Here is a 26,496-nt window from a genome sequence, read left to right as displayed (position 1 = left end):
AAGGCAAACAAAAACCCATCTGAAGTCTCTCCAATTTGCCTCAGAGGGGAAAAAAAATCCTTCCTGACTCCAAAATGGCAATCGGCCTAGTCCCTGGATCAACTTGTACTATGAGCTATCTTCCACAACCCTGTATTCCCTCACTTACTAAAAAGCCATCCAACCCCTTCTTAAAACTACCTAATGTTTCGGACCAGTCCCTGAGTCAACTTGTACTATGAGCTATGAGATATAACTTGGTACAGTACTTGCCCCTTTAAGAGGAGAGTCTTCAAGAAAATCTTTGCTCTGTCAGCCACTGATACAGTGTTATGCCAGTGCTAAGTGCAAGTTTCTCCAGTTAAATATACCCCATGTGTCAACAGCCAAGTAACCTTTAGGTCTAGAAGCTTGAAAATTAGCCCTAATATGCTTTATTTGGATCACGTGGTAAGTGCTAACAGGGTTTTAAACACAGTCCAACATTTCTAATGATACAAAACTCCACTGTTCAGGTCAGAATGAAACATACAGTACATGAACATTTGAGCCATAAACATTCAAATAATTCTGCTTAGTGCAGATATGGGTTAACATGGCTTGCAGATGCATCAGGTGCACACACCCTGAAAAATAGTGCAACTGAAAACTCACAAAACCCACACTGCCATATTGGGAGCATTCAGGGGAGTGTTTTCGATAAAGTCTCAGAGTGAATAAGCTCTTGTTGATTTACTGATGCACAGTGATAAGAAGGACTACTGTGTGGAAGGTACAAGCGATTCAAACCACCTCAAGAACACACCTGGTCCCTGTTCTCTCTGGGCACCATGAGTTTCCTCCTGTTCGTAACTTTAGGACTAAGTCTTACAGGTAAATATGAAAATTGTACAATAGAGATTAGATTGAGGAACAGAGGAGATATCATGTTGGGAGTTACTATATGCAATCTCCTTTCAGATTTGTCTTTAGAGGGAAGACTGCAGTGGGCATCCAAGGTCTGTTTTCCCCAGGTGCCAGATCACCAAAAGGGAGCCCTGTCTCCTTCTGATCTATGTTAAGTTAATATTGTTTGGAACGGTAATGGGTGAAGACATGGTTTCTCCTCAGTACATCATGACTGTGTTGTATGATATTCTGCAACATGTTACTTAATTAATTCTTTTCTGTGTATAGAACTAACTTATAATGAATAGTGAGTTTGATGTACCTGTTATTTAAAGGCAAAATATACTGGAAATTCATGATCAGTATTTCAAAATATTTGGCAGTTCATACCTGTATCTCACTCTTGATTTTAGCATTGAGCCACTGCGTGCAGGTGACTATACAGAACCCAATAATAAACGTCACAACTGGAGAGAACGCTACCTTATATTGCTTCTACGCCCTCAACAATCCCATCACAAAAAATCTTGTCATTCAGTGGAACATTTTTCAGGCAAAATCACAGAATCAGGAAACAGTGAGTATGGAACATATCATTTAGAACAAATACATTTGACACTTCATGCAAATTTGCATAGTTCAGACATATTCTGCATGCATTGTTCAGACATGTTCTGAAATGTTTTCTTGGGCTCAGGGTAAGGAGGGTAGGTTCACTGTCCTAGAGCTCCTATAAACTATGACACTCTGAATCCCCTAACTATAACTGTTCCACATGCTGGAAGATGTAATTCAAAACAGCTTAAGGACTGCATCTATTATATCTTTAAGATAGAACAAACTCTAAAATGTAACTTGCCCGTGTAGGACCAAGTTAGGAATTTCTTGTAAGCAATGGTTTCTCTTGGGAAAAAAATAACCACCAGAATTAAACCTGTCTGATTTCTTAGCATTGTTACTAAATGGGAAAGTGGGAAACTCTAAAGGTGGTTATGCACATTCAAATCATTTTTAAAGGCTGCAAACCAAGTGAATCTTTGCTTGATTTGGCCAATTAAGTCATGGATGATACCATTTAGCTCAATAGTGGCCAGTGCAAGCCCATTTTGGGGAGGATGACATCCATAGCCCTATTTGGCCCTTGCCTGACTCTTACTGCTTTCCCAATTGATATCTGGCCAAACCCTCTTTAGATATTGATTAAAGAGTCCATAGTTTGTCTCCATGCTGCAAGGCTGCTAACTCAGTCAAGGGTGGCTGACTTGGTCAATATTATTATCCAATTTGTGTAGTTTATTCACAGTTTTGGTACAGTGAAATGTAAGAGTACAGGCATTAGTGGGAACATTCTGTGATTGGGAATGCCACCAGATCATATCAGTGGCATAACTAGATGTTCCTGGGCCCCACAGCAAATTCATTTTAGGGCCTCAACATATCCAGAGGTTGTCCTGTTTTACCAGTATATATTGTAATTGCTCATTACATCCTGGGCCCTTCTGCAGCTGCAGGGTCTGCTTCCTCTGTAGTTACACGTCTGTGCTTTATGCTAAGAGTTAGCAGATGGGATGTTTGGACACAAGACTTACAGCCTGGTCAAAGACAGGTGTAAACCACAAGGCCCATTTTTTGCTCTATGTACCAGTCCATTAACATAGTGGTCAATTTAACAACACTGAATCAAATTAATTCAACCTACCTTTGTCTAGGGTTTCAGTTCCTTTGCAGGGGTTGTTCACCTTTGTGTTAACTTTTAGTATGATGTAGAGACTGATATTCTGAGACAATTTACAATGGTTTTCATTTTTATCTCTGTTTTTTTTAGTTATTTAGCTTTTTAATTCAGCAGCTCTCTAGTTTGCAATTTCAGCAATCTGGCTGAGTCCAAATTGCATTAGCGATCATGCATTGATTTGAATATGAGACTGGAATATGAGTAGGAGAGGCCTGGATAGAAAGATGAGTAATAAAAAGTAGCAATAAGAATAAATGTGTAACATTACAGAGCATTTGTCAGAAGAAACAAGGAAAATCATTCAAAAATGAAAAAAATTAAGACCAATTGAAAGGTTTATTAGAACTGGTCATTCTATAACATACTAAAAGTTAACTTAAAGGTGAACCACCACTTTAAGCACTTTTTGCTGTACTAGCTTACTGCCACAAAGTGATATTTTCAATGCCCAGCCCTTCAAAATATCTGGCAGGATAAAGACATACTATATAAACTGCCTTGTAATGTTGCTGATTTTTGAAAGGATAGAAGCATTTCAGTCTCTTTATATGGTTGACACTCTTGTCCGTCTCTTGCACTGCTTAGCAGAACTGGTTCTTTTTTCATGTTCTAAATCTTTTAGAGCACAGTTTGTGCGAGGAAAGGCTGACAAGAAGATGCAGAGATAATGATCGCATCAGACAGATGTATTGCACTTACATTCTGTAATGGCTTTCCCCACAGCAGCAGGCTTTTCCTTCTTTTGCCACACCCTAGCGGGAAAGCAGAAGGAATAGCCAAACCTTAGTATTTATTCTACATTATTAGCTTTGGTCCGGTAAATCATTAATACCTTTTTTTGCAGTTTTGCTGGTTATTTTCTTTTATTTGTATTTCTGTTTTTTGCTACCTATTGGTTGATTTGATCATATGATCTGGCAATTTCTAACAAATATTTAAGACCATTGTGGGCCCACCTATTTGTGGGCCTTTGAACTTATTTTTTTGGTGGCAATGGTTTGCTGGTTACCCACTCTTCAGACAATAAAAAACTCAGTCTAGGTCTCACCCTTCTGTTGAGTGTAGATTAGTTATTTCTTCCATGATTATCATTTTGGAACATGATGAAGGGTATCAGTGTTCCTAGTTTCTAGCAGTTGTGGGCTACCCCTGTCCATGAGATCTGCTGTGAATTTCCAACAAAATTAGGGTTCTGCGTTTGATGGCTCATTGCAAGCAAAATTGCTTTTATTTGAATGCTAATCACAAAAAATGCTGGCTGCTCCTGCTTTACTGAATAAGGTGCAAATTAAAACCTGCCTTGAGAAGAAGTTACTTGTAGGGCTGCACTGATACATTCAACTGAATTGAACCTATTAATTTGGCTATATTCTGGCACTGGGGCACCAAAAATTATGGGATTGATGTCCCCCTCACTGACACAAGCATAATGTTAGTTAAGTGATCAATACAGCACTGTGACAAACAACTACATGAGATCAGTCTACTGGTTACTTCCCTTTATTTGGATTTTACATGGAATATTTTGGTCTATGTTTTGTTTATTTAAATAGAGTGTTATCTGTTGTGCTTTTTGCACAATGCAATGAGATAATATTTTCTATGTCAAGGGTAGGCCCTGATACTCTAACTTAACTAAAAGTAGACTCCACACAATATGGCAACCCCTACAGTAGATCATAGTAACCAGTTAGCTGCTGAATAAATCTGCCAGTGCTCCAGGTAAGCCTATGTAAATATACATATTTATATATTAAGGAAAATTAGCTGTTAGTGCAATGCATGTTATTACACTAAAGAGATGTGAGAGGGATTTTTATTTCCACCTCATGCTTCTTACCCCATATGAATACAGCTCTACTAAATGCAAAAACAGCACTGTACTCTGTACACTGTAATGACTGGGAAAAAGGTTACAAAAAGAATTATCATTGGTGTATGCTATAAACCACCTCGTATAAGTTTCGAGTATGAAGCCCTGCTACTCTTGCAGATACAAGCGGCTTCACAGCTGGGTCAAGTTGTTGCTATGGGTGACTTCAATTATCCAGACATTGACTGGGGTAATGGGGTTGCTAAAACAGAAAAAGCTAGTAGGATTGTAAATATGCTGAATGACAACTTTTTATTCCAGCTCGTTGAAGAACCTACTAGGAATAACTCTCTTTTGGACCTTATAATAACTAATAATACTGAACTAATCTCTAACATTTGTGTGGGTGAGCATTTAGGGTGATAGTGATCATAACATGGTCTCCTTTGAGATTCTGTAGCAGAAGCAATTCTATAAGGGAGTTACTAAAACATTAAATTTTAGATGTGCAAACTTTGACAGTATAAGGGCATCTCTGCAACATATTAAGTGGGAAATGCTTTTCTCAGGGTTAAACACAGAACAAAAATGGGAAGTCTTTAAAATGCTGCATAATAAATATACTTGTCAGTATATTCCCCTTGTAAGCAAGGAACAACGTTGCAAAGCAAAACCTTTTTGGTTCAATAGAAGTGTTGGTGTTGAGGTGGGTAAGAAAAGACGTGCTTTTATGGCTTTCAAGTTAGCTAGGACAGCCGAATCATTTATAAGTTACAAGGAGACCAATAAATCATGAAAAGAAGCTATAAGGCAAGCTAAAATTGATATATAGAAAAGGATATTGCAGCAAGCAGTAAAAAAAATCCAAAATTATTTTTTAAATATGTTAATAGTAAAAAAATGAAGCAGGAAGGGGTGGGACCCTTACTATCAGAGGGGGGTCAGCTGGTTGATTAAAATAAAAGCGCAGATTCTGAACTCATATTTTTCATCTGTCTACACAAATTAGGAACCAGTAAGTGAAGGTTTCCTTCTTAATAGTCCCAATTCTAGTAATACAACTAATGATGCATGGTTCACACATGAGGAAATTCAAAAGAGACTAGAACATGTTAAGTTTAAAAAAAGGTCCGGGGCCAGATGGTATTCATCCCAGGGTACTTAGCGAGCTTAGCCTGTGATTGCCAAACCTCTTTACTTAATTTTTCAGGATTGATTGTGATCTGGCATTGTGCCGAGAGACTGACGAATTGCTAATGTGGTGCCTTTATTCAAAAAAGGATCCCATTCTCATCCTCAAAACTATAGGCCAGGTAGTCTGACGTCAGTGGTAGGAAAGCTTTTCGAAAGGTTAATAAAGGATAAGATACTGGACTTCATAGCAAATCATAATACTATGAGTTTGTGCCAGCATGGTTTTATGCATAATAGATCTTGCCAGACTAACTTAATTTCTTTTAATGAGAAGGTAATTAGAGACCTCAATTTTGGGATGGCAGTGGATGTGATTTACTTAGACTTTGCTAAAGCATTTGATACAGTGCCACAAAAAAGGTTACTGGTTAAATTAAGGAATGTTGGCCTGGAACATAGTATTTGTACCTGGATAGAGAACTGGCTAAAAGATAGACTACAAAGAGTGGTGGTAAATGGAAATTTTCTAATTGGACCAGTGGAGTACCGCAGGGCTCTGTACTCGGTCCCTTGCTTTTCAACTTGTTTATTAATGACCTGTAGGTGGGCATTGAAAGTACTGTTTCTATTTTTGCTGATGATGCTAAATTGTGCAGAACTATAGGTTCCATGCAGGATGCTGCCACTTTGCAGAGTGATTTGTGTAAGTTGGAAAACTGGGCAGCAAACTGGAAAATGAGGTTCAATGTTGATAAATGCAAGGTTCTGCACTTTGGCAAAAATAATATAAATGCAAGTTATACACTAAATGGCTGTGTGTTGGGAGTTTCCTTAAATGAGAAGGATCTAGGGGTCTTTGTAGATAACACGTTGTCTAATTCTGGGCAGTGTCATTCTGTGGCTACTAAAGCAAATAAAGTTCTGTCTTGCATAAAAAAGGGCATTAACTCAAGGGATGAAAACATAATTATGCCTCTTTATAGGTCCCTGGTAAGGCCTCATCTGGAGTATGCAGTGCAGTTTTGGACTCCAGTCCTTAAGAGGGATATAAATGAGCTGGACAGAGTGCAGAGACGTGCAACTAAATTGGTTAGAGGGATGGAAGACTTAAATTATGAGGGTAGACTGTCAAGGTTGGGGTTGTTTTCTCTGGAAAAAAGGCGCTTGTGAGGGGACATGATTACACTTTACAAGTACATTAGAGAACATTATAGACAGAGAACAGGGGACCTTTTTACCCATAAAGTGGATCACCATACCAGAGGCCACCCCTTTAGACTAAAAGAAAAGAACTTTCATTTGAAGCAACGTAGGGGGTTCTTCACAGTCAGGACAGTGAGGTTGCGGAATGCACTGCCGGGTGATGTTGTGATGGCTGATTCAGTTAATGCCTTTAAGAATGGCTTGGATGATTTTTTGGACAGACATAATATCAAAGGCTATTGTGATACTAAGCTCTATAGTTAGTATAGGTATGGGTATATAGAATTTATGTAAAAGTAGAGAGGGGTGTGTGTGTATGGATGCTGGGTTTTCATTTGGAGGGGTTGAACTTGATGGACTTTGTCTTTTTTCAACCCAATTTAACTGTCTAACTACGTAACTATACTCATTGGGATGGCCACAGATACAAGAGACATGTACCAATTCAAATAAAAAGGAAGGCATAACGTAAATGAGCCCTCTATCCTGCATCTCCGCATATTAATATTTCCAGTGTATTTAAATCATTAATCCTACACCAACAATGTGCACTCATTTGAGTCTGAACACTAAACACATTTAAAAAATGTAAAACAAGGTGGAAGTTTTTAAGTCGGCTCAGCTAATAAGGGTGTAACTGTGTTCTACACTGTGTCCTATTCTAAAATCTTGTGATGCATATAAATAAAATTAATCCCCAGTGTTCACTAATGTGTAGCTGAGCAATAAAAACATTTTTACTTCCCTTTACTTAGAAGCTCTAATAAGAACAGCCCTCCTGAACTATGGGGCATCTGTGAATAATTACATTAAGGCCAAAGTCAGAGCTTGCGTACGGTGCAGCATCAAAGAATTAGAGTAAAGAGCCAGAAGTTAGGCAAATATGGTAACCTGAATTTTGAAGGAAAATAAAATATTACAATTTGATTATATATTAATTTATGTAATGTAGTTTAAATTGTTCAACGAAATGTGAAGCCTGTTCTCACCAACTATTATTTCACTCTCCTTTTTTGGGTCTGTAGCCATGATTGGAAGCTCACTTAAATTCTACTTTGTGACAGTGTATGTTTGCACTCCCATAGTTACACCCCCATAGAGGAGTCTCGGATCAGCAAACGTTTGTGTTGATGTGCAGTAAGTATGTGCACAACAATGTACTGTACAGCATATGGAGAAAAAATGTGTAGGGGCTCCGAATAGCAGTACTGCAGGGAATCACCATAGCCTGGAGCACTGTTGAGTTTTCCTTTAGTTTCATTAGTGAGAACAGCCGAATAAAAAATGATGGAACTTATAGGGAGATTAAAACCTTGATGTCCTGGTGGCAGTTACATGATGTTTCAGACTCTGTGGTTCTTCATTAGTAACAACATCTTCATTTTATTGGGCTAATTTGATTAAAGAAGCTGTGCAGCTGTAAGAGGAGGAAAGATTTACCTACTGAAGGAGTAGTTATTATAATCTCTTACCTCAGATACCCAGGCTAGTGTGTCTCTTGCCAATAAGCACATCAGCCCTGGGTATCATTCCAGTGAGCACTGCACCTATATCTTTTTGTGCTGCAGCACATTGCAAATTAGTTTTATCCCCATGGGCCTTTTGACTCATTAACTGCCCAAAATTGTGTCTAGTTGTTAGCTTACAACAATAGTTAAATAGAAATATATAATATAAATATATGGAGGGGCTTGTCACACATACAGTATTGAATGGAAATAATGTTATACAACCTTGGCATTCTGTAAAATTAAAACTCCCAGAATCCCTCTGTCATTTAATGTAAGGATAATGGGATTTGTAGCATGGCATAGTAGAGCAAGTTTACTTAAACCCTCATAAAAATAAAATTTTGGCCCCCAAACTATGTGAAATATTTTGCACACCTATACTAAAACTGTATATTAGTCAAGAACTCACTAGGCCCTTTGTGCAATGTCAATTCTACCTATCTCCCCAAACAGCTGCTACCCCTCGCATGCATTTTCCCAGCAGAAGCACCATTCCAAAATGGCTGTAGCATTCATTTGAATAAGATCTACATTAAGTAGATTATTAATTTGCCTTAAGTGCTTGGACCATTTCTGCTTTAAAACAGCTTTCCCCGTGCTTCAGTCCAGAGGATGGCGTATGGCAGAGATGCACGGGGAAGGTGTAACTGGAAGAACCAGGTAAGGAAAGTATTGGAGTAACAGCAGCGTGACACATGGTAGTACATGTAGATATGCATGCAGCGTGACACATGGTAGTACATGTAGATATGCATGTTAGTTTTTAGTAGTCTGGTGTACGTAATTACCTCTACTCAAGGATACCAGTATTGGGTAAATTATCAAAATTGTAGCTGATGAAAGTTTAGTTCAGCCCACTTACATTGAAAAGGGTCCGGCAATTTACTGAATAAACCTTGACGGGAAACATCAAAACAAAGTCATAAGCCTTGCATGATAGTAATATGAGATACATGCACTTTTCTATAAACACCCAGACTCTATACATATTTGAAATAAACCTTGGCTTTAGCCAAAACTGCATAATAATGATGCATTCATGTCCATTCTAAATAGGTGGTGTACATGGTAACCTCTACTCAATATCAGTATTAGTTCAATTACCAAAATCGTAGCTGAGGAAAGTATTGTTCAGCTACCATAAATTGTAAAGGGACTGGCAATTTACTGAACTCAGGCCAAAAAGTGCCCAAGGAGAGGGCACCTGAACAATCACCATTCCCCCAGCACCAACAATCTTCCCAATCAATCCAATCTTTTACCACCAAACTCTGCTGACCAACTATCCCATGCTTTGCTTGCTCACCTGCTCTGTACAGCACTGGGTGTGCAATATTTACAGATCCAGAGTTAGAGAAACATATATGTCTTTAAGGCCCTAGTGCCCCCCAATTGCATGTCTCTGCTGCCTACCCTTAATTCTAGCTCTGACCCGTATTACAAGTCCCTACTATATTGTATCACTTGTACAACATAGAGTGATGCACAAAGGCACATTAGGGGAATGGAAATAAATGGTTATAAGTTTGATACTTATCTAATGTAGCAATCAGTAGGAAGCATTTAGTGGCCAGCTGCTTGGGACCTGGGTTTTTCTGTAATTTGGATCATTCTAAATTAGGTCTATTAGAAAATCATGTAAAAATGTAATAAACCCAATAGGATGGTTTTGTTTCCAAAAAGGATTAATTGCAGTATATCTTAGATTGGATCATGTACAAGGTACTGTTTTATTATTACAGAGAAAAAGGAAATCAGAGAGCTTTCTGGATACGGGTTTCTGAATAATGGATCCCATACCTGTACCATTTTATGAGCAGACTAAGCCAGCTAAGGAACAAAGAAACACTAAACACTGTGGCTTGAACAATAAATACCATAGGAAAATGTAATAAAATTCCCAAAATTTGCCCATGTTCAGTAACCTATAGCAACCAGTGCCCTATAGCAACCTGTTACACAGGTGACCATTAAATATTACACAAACCCTACAGAAATTATATGTAATGTATGAGGGTAATTTGATAACATGGGTAGCATTCAAGCAACAAGTAGTCTTGAACAATCTAAATATTAGAATATAAAAATGATCTGTTTGTTTTGTATGGCTAAAGTCAATGGTGCAATTAAGCACCTGTGTTTTATAATCTAGGGATAATAAAGGTTTTACAGGAATAAAAAAAAGGATATTAGCTGACATTTCAGCAAGAAACAGTTTCCGCACTGCGATTTTTCTGGATTGGCCTGTCTTTCAGACATATTGGCATGTTTGTTTTTACTTGCTTGCCTAGCACTGAAAGTATGATATTGTACTGTAATACATTAGGAACTCAACTGGCATTACAGAGACATGAAAGGACATTATTCTGTATATATTTCTATGGACAGGGGCAATGTTCTGGGTCTGTTTTCTGAACTTGCTGATTAACAAACTGTACCATGTCGTGTTTTACTTATTGTATGAATGACAATGTATATATTTCCTTCTGATTACCTCACATACTGATGTTATGCTTTGCTGCATTGTATGAACAATATGTTCCATGTTTAATTATTCCTTTGCAATAATAAATACATATAATGTCCAGCAGATGTACAATTCTCCAATTCTCCAATTCTCCAGGTACATGGCACATGTCATTTTGTGAGGCCATGCCGTTGTACAGGCCTGTTACCTGTAGAGAGAAAATGCCTAGTGTGACATAGACTTATTCATAAATGTAAATCATTAATAAGGGTCATGCACAATGGGGCAATTATGAATCCATTATCTGGAAACCTGTTATCCCGAAAAAGCTCCAAATTATGGGAAGGCCATGGACTCTATTAAAAGCAAATAATTCTAATTTATAAGTATCCTATATCAAGTCCCTTCCTTTTTAACTTATTCAAATGAAAGCACTATAAAGAAGTGATTAACAATATATAAAGTCTGATTCCTAATAGACACACTAAGACCCACCTTACTATGAAACAATATTATGGGTATGTGCATGGCTAGTCACAGGCTTAAAGGGGTGGTTCACCTTTATGTTAACTTTTCATTTGTTTTAGAATGGGCAATTCTAAGCAACTTTTCATTTGGTTTTCATTATTAATTTTTTTTAGTTTTTGCATTATTTGCCTTCTACATCTGACTCCTTCCATCTTTTAAATAGGGGTCACTGACTCCATCTATAAAGCAAATGCTTTGTAAGACTACAAATGTATTATTATTGCGACTTTTATTACTTACATTGCTATTCAGACCCTCCCCTCATTATATTCCAGTTTCTTATTTAAATGAATGCATGGTTGCTAGGGTAATATGGACCCTTGCAACCATATTGCTCAAATTTCAAATAAAAGGATAACTAACTCAAAAACCACAAATAATAAAAAAAGAAAACCAATTGCAAATTGTCTCAGAATATCACTCTCTATGTCATACAAACAGTTAACTCAAAAAATTTATCAGGTATTTGCTTACAAGGTACCTCTATCCCCTGGTTTTATCCACTGGAGAAAAGTAATTTCTATAAACGTAGATTCTTAAATATTTTTGCCAGTCCCAGGTTCATTAACAATTCCAGAAGAATCAGAAATGAAGAACTTTTAAATCTGCTAATAGTAAAGGGATTGACTATAAATTGATTGCCATTATTTTAGATCTTATGATTCATACTACTGTTCCTTTTTCTCTCTTTCTGTCTAAGCTAAGAGCAAGCAAAGCAAGCATGGTGTAGACCAGTCTTACCTGCCATGTTCTAATTAATGTACCTGTTCCTGAGCTTGTCTGAATTCTTCACCTGAATCGTTTAACCTACTGCTAGCCAAGCAGTTTATCACAATCTTTAGTCATTTTAAAAATATTGTACCATTTCTTAAAAGCTAATTTTATTTTAAAATACCTGTGCATCCATTTTACAGGGCCTTCTAGGGCAGGTCATTTGTATGTATATGGTGCCTTTGAGCACAATAGCGCAGGTGGGGCTTTGTTTAGCCAACAGATAAGGGATTGCTGAACGTGGCAGACCTAATGGAAACCACACTATAATGAAAGCAAGAATTGTTCTTGAAATAATTATTATACATGTACCAGATAAGAATAACTGATGGTGGTGTGGTCTGGATCCCAAACAGTGGAATAATCAGGGAGAATACATCTAAAGCCTAATTCACTCTCCAGCTGTGGTCCCTTTACTTTAGGCCAGGAGTGCCCATACTTTAGTCAGACTCAGAGCCTAGGGGAGAGCTACTCCCTACTAAAATCCTTGTAGGAGCACAAGACTGCTCATGCTATTTAACCTCTCTATCTTACTTTCATAGAGAGTGCTATGAATGGTATTAAGCTATCCCTGGCTGGCCTCATTCATGGGGTTTCTGCTCCCCAACTTATCACTAGAGGTACTGGTCCCACTAGGGCAGAACTGCTTTACTGGGCCTTGATGTACCGAGGCTCCCTGGAATAGATCCAGCTGGGTCAGCAACCAGAAGCCAAAAAAAAGATCCACCCCTAACCAGACACTGTATTACAGTGTGGCAGGAAGTGGTCACAGGCCAGTAGGTCAATAGCAGAAACATGTACATTAAATAACTAGATACATGGGCATCTGCCCAGCTACTAGGGAGATAAGGAAGTGTAGGGATTTAAAGCCATAGGGATTTAGTAAACCTATGGGTCCCTACATAACTGGGGGCCCTATTTGGACCATTTTGGTGGGCCCAGTTCACCTTTCATTCCTGTTCCACTTCCCCCAGGCATTTCATGGATTAATCTTGCCCCCATGACACACTGTGATCCGAATGTGTTTTATGACACTGTGGCCCACAAGAATTTTGTGACAGATACAGTGACAGCCCTGCATAGTGATCCCCCCTGGCCTCTTGTCTCTAGGAGCCTGTGATATGGCACTGGAAGGAATGTCACTGTGTGGGCCCCCATTTGTTGCGTCATAGACAGCACCATTCATGGATTTCTTTTCTTTAAAACGACTTTATTGAGACATGGGCTGTTACCCAAACAATTGATAACGTTTCAGACCGCCATCGGTCTTTTATCAAGCCACATGTGTGGGCCCCTATCAGAGGTGGATTAATAAGATGTGAGGACCCTTTGCTACATCCACAGGACCTCCTTCTAGGCTATGGCACCAGACACATGTGCACCCGAGCTTTCTACACCGGGTTAGGTTCGGCACGCTCCTTCTTCTCCCAGCAGTTGTACCTGATCAGACTCAGCAGTGCAAATACAAATAAATATTAAAAGAAAATTTTAATAATAATTGAAAAAACTAGATGGGTCCCTGATCACACTGGGCCCCTAGGATATAGCCAAGAGGAGCCTGTACATTAATCTTCCGCTAGCCCCCATAGGTGCAGAGCTTGATTGGCCTAAGGTCAGCCCTGGGTGACAGGTACACTTTGGTCAGAAAATGCCCAGTGTTGCTAGTACTGACAGGAAGATTGCATCCAAGTAAATAATAGACTAATAACAGTGGACTATTTCATAAGGGAGACTAGAACTATGGCTCCTTGAGCCTCATTATTATTATTAATCTGGCCATACCATCTTGTACTCTTCTATCCTATCCAAAGTATTCAGCCTTTCCAACACACACTTGTGGCCCTAGCTGGAGGTGGGGGGGGGGGGGGCAAAAGATAAGCAGTTACAATATATGTTCATTAAAAGTGTTCTTAAAATGACTTTAATGTGGGGCCATGTACTGATGGCATACTTGCCAGGGTAATATTCTGAGTCTAATGCAAGAAGCTCCTGGCAATGGTGGCACCAGTAAGTTCTGCCTTGGAAAAGGGGGTATGAGAAGTCCTCCAAAGTGTAAGGTATTGGAATCCAATAGTAAGGAGTAGGATGGTGCATCTGGACAGGGCTTAACAAAAGTTAAGAATTTTTTCATTCATTGATCCAGTGAAAACTCTTAGAACTTTGTGTCTTCAAAGAACTTTATGACACTGCCTGTGGAAATTAGCATTGTATAGTGATGAGCAAAATTTTTCACAGAGTTTTGCCGCAAAAAAACTTGCCGCATGTAAAAAAATTGACGTGCCGCATTGTGCGACAAACAAAAATAATTTGAAGTCCATAGACGTTAATGCATTTTGGTGAATTTTATCCGTTTTGCTAATTTTTGGCGAAGTAAAAAGGGTCAGATTCGCCCATCGTGTTGAGTCCCGACTCCTATACTCACTAAGGTCATAAAGATGAAAAAGATAAAAGTCACATACTATTTTTGTTGCATTTCATACATAAATAAATATATAATAAGACAAAAGTTCTTCACCTCTTTACAAAAAAACTATAGGAAATGCAGTACAAAGGGCTGTACTGCCTGCTTTGTGAATAGTTGCACCTCTGGAACATTGGAGCTGGCCATAAACATACAAAGTTGTGTGATCGCACTGCCCACATGCTGAACTAGATATCACTAGTCAGATATCAGTCAACAAGGCATGAGGAGTCCCCTATACCCGGGAGGGGCCGGGTTGATCCAATCAGAGTTCTGTGCATTCTGCCAGCATACTGCAGGCTGCACAGCTCAGTTGTGGAATACAGCCAATTTGTCCTCATAAAAGAATTAACTTTTAGTGTGATATATAAACTGATATTCTGACATAATTTGCAATTGGTCTTTCTTTTTTTTTCTTTTTTTATACGATTTTTCAGTTATTTAGCATTTTGTTCAGTAGGTTTGGTTTTTCAGCAGCTATTTGGTTGCTAGGGTCTTACTTACCTACCAAGACAGGCAGTAGTTTTAACAAGAGAGAGGACTATGAATAGGAGAGAGCCTGCAAAGAAAGATAAGTAATACAAAACAGCAGTAAATTGTAGGCAATAATTTTTGGCTGTCAGCTAATCCCATTTATAAGCAGGAAAGAGGCAGATGAAAAAGTAAAATAACTAAAAAAAACTATAGGGGCAGAGACAGATGAGAAGATTCGGAGAGATTTAGTCGTCCAGCAACAAATCACCTCTTCTTCAGCGACTAATCTCCCCGAACTGCCTCCCCGTCGGCTAGAATCTAAATCGCCGGCAGAATGGCACTAAGAGCGCTACGTTCGTGGGCGATCCTGGCCCCTCTGCCGCCTGAGGCAGCAGCAATTGCTGCTGCCCCCCCTCCCCTGGAAATTCGCTCTTAAAGTACCAGGAGCAGCATTTTTGCTGCCCCTGGTACCTAGTGGGGCGATGCCGCCTGAGGCAACAGCCTCAACTTGCCTCATTGGCGAAGCACCCCTGGCTACATTTTCTGAAGTCGCCCAAAGTTTCCTCGTGAGGCAACTTCAGGCGACTTCAGAAAACAAAGCAAAATAAGTGCCATTCCGCCAGTATGGAGGCAGTTCGAGGAGATTAGTCGCCCGAAGAATAGGTGACTAATCTCTCTGAATCTTCTCGTTTCTCTCTGCCCTAAAACAGAAATAATAAAAAACAATTGCAAAGTTTCTAGGAAAAGGGCATTCTATAGCATACTAAAAGTTAACCTTAAGGTAAACCGCCAATTTAAATTCAGAGAAATGTTAGCAATAAAGCTGGAATTCCTATGGAGCTGCTCCCCTGTTTGGAGACATTAGCCAAGATTATCTTTACCTATAATGGTTTAAAATTGCAAATTATCTACATCGGATTTGATGTGTAGCATCAGATGAGGTGACCCTGAGGCAAATACAAAAAGGGTTGTGGGTACACTCCTAAGGCTAAGTAAAAATATATTAGTATAATGGAAGCTCTACTGACTTGGCCAATTAATCAGTGCACATTCCCTAGGCTCCTGTCTAAGTAATTCAGTATATATGCAAATGCATTTGTTAACAATGACAGGGGTTTTTAGTTACAAAGTTATGATCATAAAGTTGATAAGCCACCATACCAAGTCACGGTAAACCCCACACAGTGGTCCCTAACTTGTTAACCTCTGGTCATAGTATAAAAGGTCTTGTACCTCTCTGCATAGTAGCTTTAATTGAAGTACATTTTCCTGAACCTTGGTTTCAGTCTGAGGGCTAGATCCTCCCCCGCCACCAACTTGCGGCTTTTAAGAGAGAGAGATTGCCCAAACCAACACCCATTTTTTTAAAAAGTAAAGCAAAGTAAAGTTGTATTTATAGGTGCACACTTAAAAAGTATGTATATATGCGTTTGGTTATAAGTGTGAGTATAAGTAAAAATATAGGTGTGAGCAAAAGTAAGTAAAAAAAAAACTAAATTAGGTGTAGTAATTGGTGTAGTAAGTGTACATAGGTACTAAAAGTGTTACTTGACCTTGAGGCCTATATCCAGTTCAAACATTAGAATATTTACAGTTTACATGTGATGCAAACTACAATCCGAGAAGCAAGAAAGTACTTTAGCTCTGTATGGAACTAACTTAAAGGGCATGTCAAGTCTAAAATAGAATAAGGCTAGAAATGCTGTATTTTGTATACTAAATATAAACATGAACTTACTGCACCACAAGCCTAATCAAACAAATAATTTATAATTTCAAAGTTGGCTACAGGGGGTCACCATCTTGTAACTTTGTTAAACATCTTTGCAAGACTAAGTGTCACGGTCGGCACCCAACACCAGAACAAACACCAGGCACCCTGGTCTCGGCTCGTGCTTCACCAGTAGTGTGACCGCCTTTGGGCCTCGGGAGGAGCCCTCGGCTTACTTGGATGCCACCTGGACTTAAACGAGAGGTGCAAGATGAGGGTTCTGGATAGGCAGAGGGGCACGACAGTAAAGCAAAGTCTTTGGACAGAAGATCGCAGTACAAGGCGTTAGGCAAAAGAGTAGTCAGATCAGGCCGGGTCGAGGCAGGCAGAGAACAAACGTTATCAGACAGGCAAAGGTCAAACCAGGGAGTCAATCAGAGGGTTAATCAGAAGCGGTAGTCAATAATCAGGCAAGGGTCAGAATCCAGAAGTCAGAATAGTCAAATAGCCAGGCAGGGGTCAAAAACAGGAATCAAAACAGGTTCATAATATAGCACAAAGCTCAGAAGCACCAGGAACTAAATCCTATCACAGGCAATGATAAAAATCCAAACTGTGCCTTTAATACTTTTAAATTTCGCGCCACTGCGCGCTGACGTCACACGCCAGCGCACATGCGCACATAAACCAGGAAGAGACGAGCCGCGCGCGCCCTAACTTTTCCCCATTTGCGGCCCAGAGGAGCAACGAGGCAGGCGTCCCCGCCGAGGGGGCTGCAGGCGTCCCTGCAGACCCCCTCCCACTAGACCACCAGGTAACGTTGTTACACTAAGACTGTGCACATGCTCAGTGTGGTCTGGGCTGCTCAGGGATCGTCATAAACAAAGCTGCTTGAGTTCTGCATGGCTGGGAAGTAAGGCAGGGGCTCTCCCTGCTGTTCATAAGTATGATTGTTTTCCTGCTCAGCAGTTAGGGACCATCTGACAATTCCTATCCACAGCAGTAAATGAAGGCAGAATTTCACTGCATACAGTCAGGTTTCTTATAAAACAGTACACATTTTTTAATTAAAGTACATTGGACATAGGTTTCTTTTTCATTAAAGAAAGTAAAAATTGGATTTTATTTTTTTGCCTTTACATGCCCTTTGATGCAACTGTTTGTGTTCTCTAGGTGTTCTTTTATCAGAATGGCCAGTCTTTGTCAGGGCCCAACTATAAGAATAGAGTCACTGCTGCACTATCTCCAGGCAGTGCAACTATAACCATTTCCAACATGCAGCCACAGGACACCGGGATCTACACCTGTGAAGTGTTGAACTTACCTGAGTCCAGTGGCCAAGGAAAGATTATCCTAACAGTTCTAGGTAAGGTATCATTCTCCACCATTCTATTTCTGCTATCAGGCAACTCAGTTGAAGAACTATATATGTTTATAAATGCATTCTTCAGATGTTTTATGCTGCAGTACTTAGGAAGGCTGAAATTAATGTACAGATATATGTTGATTATTAGACAGCATGGGAAAAGCAAGATAAATTAAATATACATTCAGTCCTTAATATTCCCTTCAGAAAGTTTATCGCACCAATAACTATAAACACTAATTATACTATAACTATAAGCACTAATTGCCCCTTCTGATGTAGCTTGCTCTGAATTCTGTATTGCTGGCCTTTTCCTGCAACAAATGAAATAAAAAATGCAAGATGTTTATTAAAAACCCATAGAACTTGTATCATACAAGGGGCTTCTAAGGAGATTCTCAGAAAAAATGATTACATATGGGTGTACTGTAGTACACAAACAGAAAATACACATTTTAGAATTTAGCATTGGAAATCGTTAGGTTGAATATCAAATTAACCGTGAAACACTGGAGTTACAGTATGGTTTAAAAGTAAGAATACATTTACGGATACATTTACTCACATTTATTCACGTTATGTATACTGTATAGTTACACAACTAGTACAATAAGTACACTGTTTGAATGTTCAAACTATATACATATATATGTATATAATGTTTAAACTATATATTATATATATGATATTGATCATTTCATGTTTAAATCTCCTGTTGGCAATAACATGAATTAAATTATATGCAGAAAGGAGGCTGAGCCCAGAGTGAATAATGTGTTAGTAGTGTGTGTACCAGGCACTCCTGAATGCTATCTCTGTTTGACATGGATTTCTGCCTACTCCTATCTCACCTCCATAACAGAAACTGACTGGTACAACCTGTGTGATTTGTTTGCATTTCTGGGAAGAAAAAGATGAGAATAGATAAAAACCATGGAAAGGTGAAATCCAGGCAGAAAGAAAGAATACACCCTGATGGAGATCTCGCGCGCACTTTCTCTCTCCTTTTTTTTCTTTTTTTTAATAAAAACATATAGCTCCCTTTTAATGTAGATTTTACTCTATTAAAATGAACACTTTGTATCACTGGTGTCAGCTGGGTAGTGGGACACTTATCACTAGCTGTGGATAAAACTGCTTGGCTAGCAATGTATTTCTAACTTAGTTCAGCTCAGGCAATACCTTCTGGGCTCATCAATACACGTTGTATTTAGGAGGCCACAAAGCATACGCAGTACTGTGCTGCAAAACTTTTATTCCAAAATACACAACATGTTTCGAGTCAGCAAGGATCCAAGAAAAATCTGTCTCTCGCACACCCTTGTATGAGGTAATTATAGTGCTGTCTGGTGCACAATGGTAGAGGTCCGGCAACCCCAAATCGAATCTAGCATGCTTGATAAAGGGGCTTGACCCCGAAACGTTGCACTGCTATACCGCAATAAACGTGCAAGGTGTTCCTTGCTTGCATCAGTTCTGTGTGCCTCTGGATTGCTTGACTTCGAGTCAGCAAGGACTCTTTCACACTTGAGAAAGGGTCCTTGCTGACTCGAAACATGTCGTGTATTTTGGAATAAAAGTTTTGCAGCACAGTACTGCAGATGCTTTGTGGCCTCCTTCATACAACGTGTATTGATGAATCTTTTGGTCTTTATGATGTGACCCAATTAAGAAGGTGAGCCCACTTACTAAAAATGAAGGGAAGCGCTGGGAAAATTGCATAGGATTAATACTGGCTGGGCTCCCCAAGCAACCCAGCCGGTCATGTCGCGCCACCCTGTAGGAACAACTGCATGCAAACAAGGACGCGCATGTGAGGAAGGGCCTTCGTCATCATGCTTTGAAGTCAGAGAGCGGCACCCACTTAACCAGGAGTAGGCTGCTTATGAGGTAATAGCCACCCCCAAGCTTTGCATCCTAGGCACGTGCTTCTTCTACCTACCCCTAGTTCCAGCACTGAACAAGCTTGTATGGCAGTGTATGAGCAGCCAGTTACAAAGAGTCTGTCTTAGCATTCAAAAGTACTATCCTAGGGGCCTTATTTGTTTTTTAATGGATGGAATTCAAAAAAACCTAGGGTCCACATGCAGCTAGGTGGTGAAAGACTCAGTCTCAATGCATACACTTGTAGTCCGAGTGCTGTGCCATTCTGTTGTGGTTTTACAGAACAGCCAGAATCTCAGTTGGAAACTTTGGTCACATCCAATACATGGACTGTGATTAAGTTCAGTTAACACTGACGTTACTAAGCCCATGGAATTTTCATTTGGTACCTAATTGCACAAAAAACGCTCATGGGTCACAAAAAGTTTAATTTTTCTGCGTATGGGAAGGGAGGATACAGGAATATCTGGAGGTGGGCATCAAACAGGTGTCCCCTGACACCCGATAGCTCGTTTGTCATGCAGAAGCCATACTGCAGGGGTCAGAAGGCCCTAGAGTGTTTTTTGTGCATGAGGTTCATGATTTTACAGAGCCTAATGTTGCTGCCTTGCACCCAGCCCTTCATAATCTAACTCTTCCACCTATAACAAAGTCTTATGTAAATTATTGTCCCTAACTGGCTAGACACTGCAATACTAGTTGTGATCTAAGAACAGCGTCTCGCTCTTCTGAAGGATGTTAGCATGCTCATTCTGTTTGCCAATAGAAAAGTTGCACATTAAAAAAAAAACTCTTTAATAGACTCCCAAAGACTATACATGTGGCTTTTCCTACTGCCGTATGATTATGGCAATAAATAAAGTTGGATTCATAAACATAATTTCATAAAAAGACACATTTCTCATTTAACTTGTTATTCCGCTTGCAGTAGAATCAATTAACATTTAAACTAAAAGTATTATAATGCTGTGTATGGTTACAGATTTGTTTACAGCAGACCCCTGAGCCTCTAGCTGGACAGCCCTGCCCATGATAACTGCTAATATGATTAATGTGATATTTGATGGCACAAAGCTAATTCTTTTTTGTTATTTCTAGTTCCACCATCTGTTCCACATTGTTCTATTCGGGGAGCCGTAGAGACTGGACATTTCATTTCATTGCTGTGTTATTCTGAGGAGGGGATGCCGCTCCCGCTGTATTCTTGGAACAGAGTAGAGAATGGACTATTGAAGTCAACACCTCCTCAGATGAGTGAGTGCAGCCACCTTTTATGTAACATACTGAAAACTATACAAGGGCAACTTGTGTGGCAACTTCCTCCCTTCAATGCTCACGAATAAATTCATTCTCTCCGCTCTTTGATAGATCAGCAGAAAGGAAGCCTCATAATAGGGAACCTGACGGATTTTGAAGAAGGATACTACAGATGTACAGCCAGCAACAGTCTTGGAAATGCCACTTGTGAACTCAACCTACACACAGGGGGTACACAATTTATTTGTCTTTGACTTTGCTTATGTCCAAATCCAGATTATAAACTCTTTGTAAGAAGTCAGGATAGACTATATGTAAGTCCCTTAGAGTCAGGTCTGGGCTGGGATTCAAAATAGGCCCTAGAATTTCTAGTCCCCAGAAGCCCAATAATTAATGACTGTCTGTGGCATCATATACAGTAGCATTCCTTCTGGTATTTGCCAGAATCTACAGATTCAGTTCAGCCTTCACATCTGCCTTCATGGATTGTGCTCACCAACAGCCATTATGATGTGGAAAAATGTTATCAGCAATGTATGACCTTTAGGTCATTCAGGTCTTATTGAAATATACTGTACCTTCAAACATCTTTCTCCAACAGTCAAGTTGCAGTTTAAGTATAGCTATGGGCTGCAGTTTGTACATAATGGTGTATAAATAAACACGTGAATGGTGTATAAACCAAGTGAGGGGATATACCTGTAGGGATGTGAAAATCTTAGACACCCTTACACTTTACAGACAGGCACATCCCTAGTAATATGGACACCTCAGTGGGTCCTTATGGGGACCTTGTGCTTATGTAACCCCTGCAGTTCACACAGTGTACACTAGTGGCACTGTGCCAGAGTATAAAAGGTTTAGGAACCATGTGCTCTGGGTCCATTGCTTTAGCCCAACCAAGCAGGCTGGAAGGGAATGGGTGATGCTGACCCTAGGCGCCTTGGCCCTAGTAATTAGACAGCTATACTCGTTTTATAGATCACTCTAGGAGTGATAGAGAGGTTAAATAGTTGAGCAGCTCAAGGCTCCGCCGAGGAGATTAGAGGGATTAAGATCCCAGGGTATTACTGAGCCAGAGTAAGGAACCAAGTGTTGAGATAGGGATGTCAGGAGTTCCCCTAGTCTGCCACTGGAAGATATCCTGAAACTGGCAATACCCATCGCGTGCTGTCAACTTACTCTCTGCTGTATATTCCCTAGCCTGTGGGGATTCAGCCCATACGTGCTGTGAGTATATGCTTCCTTTATGCTGCTGTGTATGTTCTATACTCCATTGTGGATCAATGTGCTAAATGATCTCTGTGCTACTGTTCAATAAATACTGTTCTTGTTCAACTGCGCCCATCATTGTGCTATCGCATATCAGGTTACAGTTACACTACACCCTTGCCTCCACCCCGCTGCGAGGGCTTACCCTGAGAAAGAGAGCTCATCGGTGGTCTCAGCCCACCAAGGAAAGTAGAGTAAACGGCCCTAGCACAAGTCAGTTTACTATAGCGCTACATACCTATAACAGGGATTTCTATCAGCTGTTGATCTACTGTTGGAATTACCGACTTCCACTGGGTAATGAAACAAGCAAGAAAGTTCCAGAAAATATTTTTTTAAGATTCATTAACTATGTATATGTGTAGACCTTCCTACAGTTCAGACCATAACAAACTGTGCTTAAATATATATAAAAAGCTGTGATGTTCATTGGTGCCAGTTGAAACCCATTAATCTTGTCTTGATGTAACATTACAACAGGGGAAGGAGGTGTAATTGCAGCAGCGGTTATCGGAGGACTGTTGGCAGCTGCTGTCATTATTGCCATCGTCTGGTTTCTTATAGTGAAAAGAAAACAAAAAAAACAACTTTCACCTACCAAAGAAATTAAGTAAGATATTGTTTTTCATATATTTGTTTTGGTTTGTGTTTTGAATGTCAAGCGGCACTTTCTAAGCTCATAGGTCTGGAAACCTTTAGGGCATTTTCTTCACCTGACAGGAAATCTTCTTTCCCACTGTAATAAAGTACCTGACAATACCTGTCCCCTTGTACTGATTTGAATCACTGTATGTAATACATAGTAAGTTAGGTTGAAAAAAGACACACGTCAATCAAGTTCAACCTTATAACTCTATTTTGACCTGTCTAACTGCTAGTTGATCAATAGGAAGGCAAAACAATTCCATCTGAAGCCTCTCCAATATGCCTCAGAGGAGTCAAAAATTCCTTCCTGAATCCAAGTTGGAAATCGGACTAGTCCCTGGATCAACTTGTACTATAAGCTATCTTTCATAACCCTGTTATTTGGTTTTGAAATCGTGTAATCAGCCAAAATTGTGGAAGGAAGCATTTTTGCAGTTACCCAGGATTGCTGTAATGTTGATATAATGTTTTTTACACGCAGTGATTCAAATGAATGCAATGGGACAAGTATTATTGGGCACTTCCTCACTTATGGGAGAGGAGATTTTCCCATCAGCGGCCTAAGGCTTGCAAGCATACTGACTGACTTATACTCCAGAATGGAATGCAAGGACCTTTACTATCCCCATGTATACAGTGCTACCTGTGGGTTCAAACACATAGGTGTCCCTTTGCTGCCCCTTACCCATCCCCTAACTTGCGCACTGGGGGAGAAGGATATTAAGAAGTCCTGTACTTACCACCTGACCTATGGAAAAAGGATAAGAACCGGGCTACCTAACATAGCCAGCAATGTGCTCTATACCTCACACTAGTTTTTAATCCTGCTTTGCTAGTTATGGAGCCAACTATCTTCTGTCATCCCCAAGTATGTTAGGAAACGGATTATAGTTGTGTCATGCCCCACCCAATGCAAAAAATTAGATTTGAAGACTCCAGTACATATTACATAGCACAATGCCTATTGGGGTTTATAACTATATTTCTAATCTCACCCTGGTATTGCTTACAAACACAGTAGAGTATCTCATGTTGCACTTTTAACAACAGTTAACCTATTTAGAACATTCTTGTTAAAACATGACAGTGAGAACCTGTCGTTTATTTGGATGCAAAGCAGCGCAGGGAATAAAGTAATCAACAAGTTAATTTCTATTCCTGCAGAACGGGAGGAAACCATGAGTACACAGCAGTATCTGGAGAAGCTAACGAGCACCCCAAAGAAAATTTGGGATCTTCTGAGCCTACTGAAACCATACAGTTCCACCATGACCATGCTGAGAATGCTGCCAATGGAGAGACAGAAGAGCCAACAGCATAAAACAGGAGGATGGAATAAGAAATTAGCTTATTTAAAGACAATGTTAAGGTTACCCATATTTTTTTAATCTGCGTTATCATGAACACTTTTACAGTAGATTCATAGATTTTTACTTGTCTTAAAAGTATATTGAAGTGCCCAATAACCCCTCCCCATTATTCCTAATTCACTTGTTTTTGTCAATGTTTTAATTATATGTACCAATCAGGATAGTGGCTGGCAGCAGTGCTTAACCATTTAGACAGTAGCTGTGCTAAACAACAAAGGCAGCCCTTATTTTCTTTCTTGGTTAAGTAAAACAACACCATTGCCAAAATCACACTATATGTGTACAATCAATATTTTGACTCACACAAACATAGGCAGAGTAAAGTACTAATATGGCAATAAAGTATTCTGTGCCTGGGTGCGATGCCAATAATTTTAAGACAAAGAGCCAGAATATATTATTTACATTTTGAAAATAGCACTTGCAACAGATTAAAAATGAATGTTGTATAGCCTTTACATTCGCTTTAACACCAGAAGGCTGCTCACATAAACTGAAAGAGCAGCAGTTAGTGGGTTTTTTTTTACATAAAAAAGATAAATATTTACTCTGGGAAGCAAGAGAAATTCTTTTTATACTTATGTTTTGTTGCAATTATTTGACATTTTTGTATACAAAATAACAACCTACATTTGTTAATGCTACATATCACGCTATTCCCTTTGTGTATGAATTAATCACTGCCTGATACAGTAGTTTCATAAATTACAGTTTGAGAATTGTAGGGAATTGGTAGAGACGGGGAAAATACTCTGAACTAAAACAAAATTACAAAATAGCAGACCAAGGAGCATGGGTAATGGTGCATCACACCATTACCCCTGTTAGAAGCAAGAGTTGGAGTTGGGCAGAGGAATGGCGAGGCGAGAGAAGGAGCAGGACTAATGATGAGCCTCTCAAATAGTGTGCCACTCTGCATGATAAACATATTTTGTGGTAAAGGCTGATGTATGGTGCTCCATGTCTGTAAAATGGTTTAAAGGAACAGTATATACTGTATACTGTATGTTTAGAAGAACTAATTGCCATTGGTTTATTTAACAAGAAGTGTAGTTTGGCAGAATCTTAGCAAAAGTAACTAGGAATCAGTGTCGGACTGGGACACCAGGGGCCCACCCAAAAACCTTTGACTAGGGGCCCACCAATTAATCTTAGACCAGGGGCCTACTCTTAGTAATATTATTATTACTCTCCTCACTCAACCTCTATTCTCCTAGTCTCTTTACATACTATTATCTTATATTCCATCTATTTAGCCACTTTGTTCTCAAAGAAATAGGGAATGGCCATTAAATAGGCCAAATGTCTAGCAGCATAAGGGCCCACTGACAACTTGGCCCACCGGGACTTTTCCAGGTATCCCGGTGGGCCAGTCCGACACTGCTAGGAATTCACCAAATCCTAGATTCAACCAGGATTTGATGCAAGCCTCTGGGTACCCTGACACGAAATCCAGCCCTGCCCACAGGAGCAACAATCTGTCACATGGGTGATAAATCGTTCTGTGTATTGTTGCTCTATGGTTCATTTACTACAGGGTGCACAGCAGGTCCAGACGGTGATTCAAAATATGACCTGGCATTTTAGGAAACACAGATGACACAATTGGTCCACACTAGTGATGTGCTGGTCAGAAAAAACTCTGTACACTACTTCTGTGAGTGCCTTTGGTTCCAAGACAGGGAATCTTCAGAAGCAAAGGAGTGTACTTCCCCAGTTTGACCCACACCTAGCCTTAACCCGCAATGGTTGGCCGAATTTAAGCCCAAACCTGCCCAATTGGTGGTCAACCCTGGGGTCACTGTGGGTTTCGGGTCATCCGGCACATTGCTAGTCCCCACAGAGACCCAATAAATAGTGATTGTCAATAGCATCTTACCACAGCCCCTCTAGCATGTGCCAGAATTTGCAGCTTACCACTAAGGACCTGTTGTAGGGTTAAAAAAAAGTCCTCACAGCCTGGCTGGTGTTTTCTGGATAAGGGATCTTTCAGTAATTTAGATCACCATACCTAAAGTCTGCTAAAA

General features: G+C 39.7%; 1 protein-coding gene across 1 annotated transcript; it reads left to right on the top strand.

Moving 5' to 3' along the window:
• Positions 1–723: 723 nt before the first annotated feature.
• On the top strand, positions 724–24,929 carry vsig1.S (V-set and immunoglobulin domain containing 1 S homeolog). Its single transcript, XM_018232986.2, has 7 exons — positions 724–852; positions 1,281–1,444; positions 17,849–18,041; positions 21,024–21,179; positions 21,294–21,413; positions 22,935–23,064; positions 24,264–24,929. Exons 1-7 carry the CDS (start codon positions 810–812, stop codon positions 24,418–24,420), a joined length of 963 nt encoding a protein of 320 aa, XP_018088475.1. The 5' UTR covers positions 724–809; the 3' UTR covers positions 24,421–24,929.
• Positions 24,930–26,496: the final 1,567 nt, after the last annotated feature.

Source organism: Xenopus laevis, chromosome 8S (assembly GCF_017654675.1).
Source record: "Xenopus laevis strain J_2021 chromosome 8S, Xenopus_laevis_v10.1, whole genome shotgun sequence".
NCBI classification, from domain to species: Eukaryota; Metazoa; Chordata; class Amphibia; order Anura; family Pipidae; genus Xenopus; species Xenopus laevis.
This window is presented reverse-complemented; position numbering and strand designations above follow the sequence as displayed.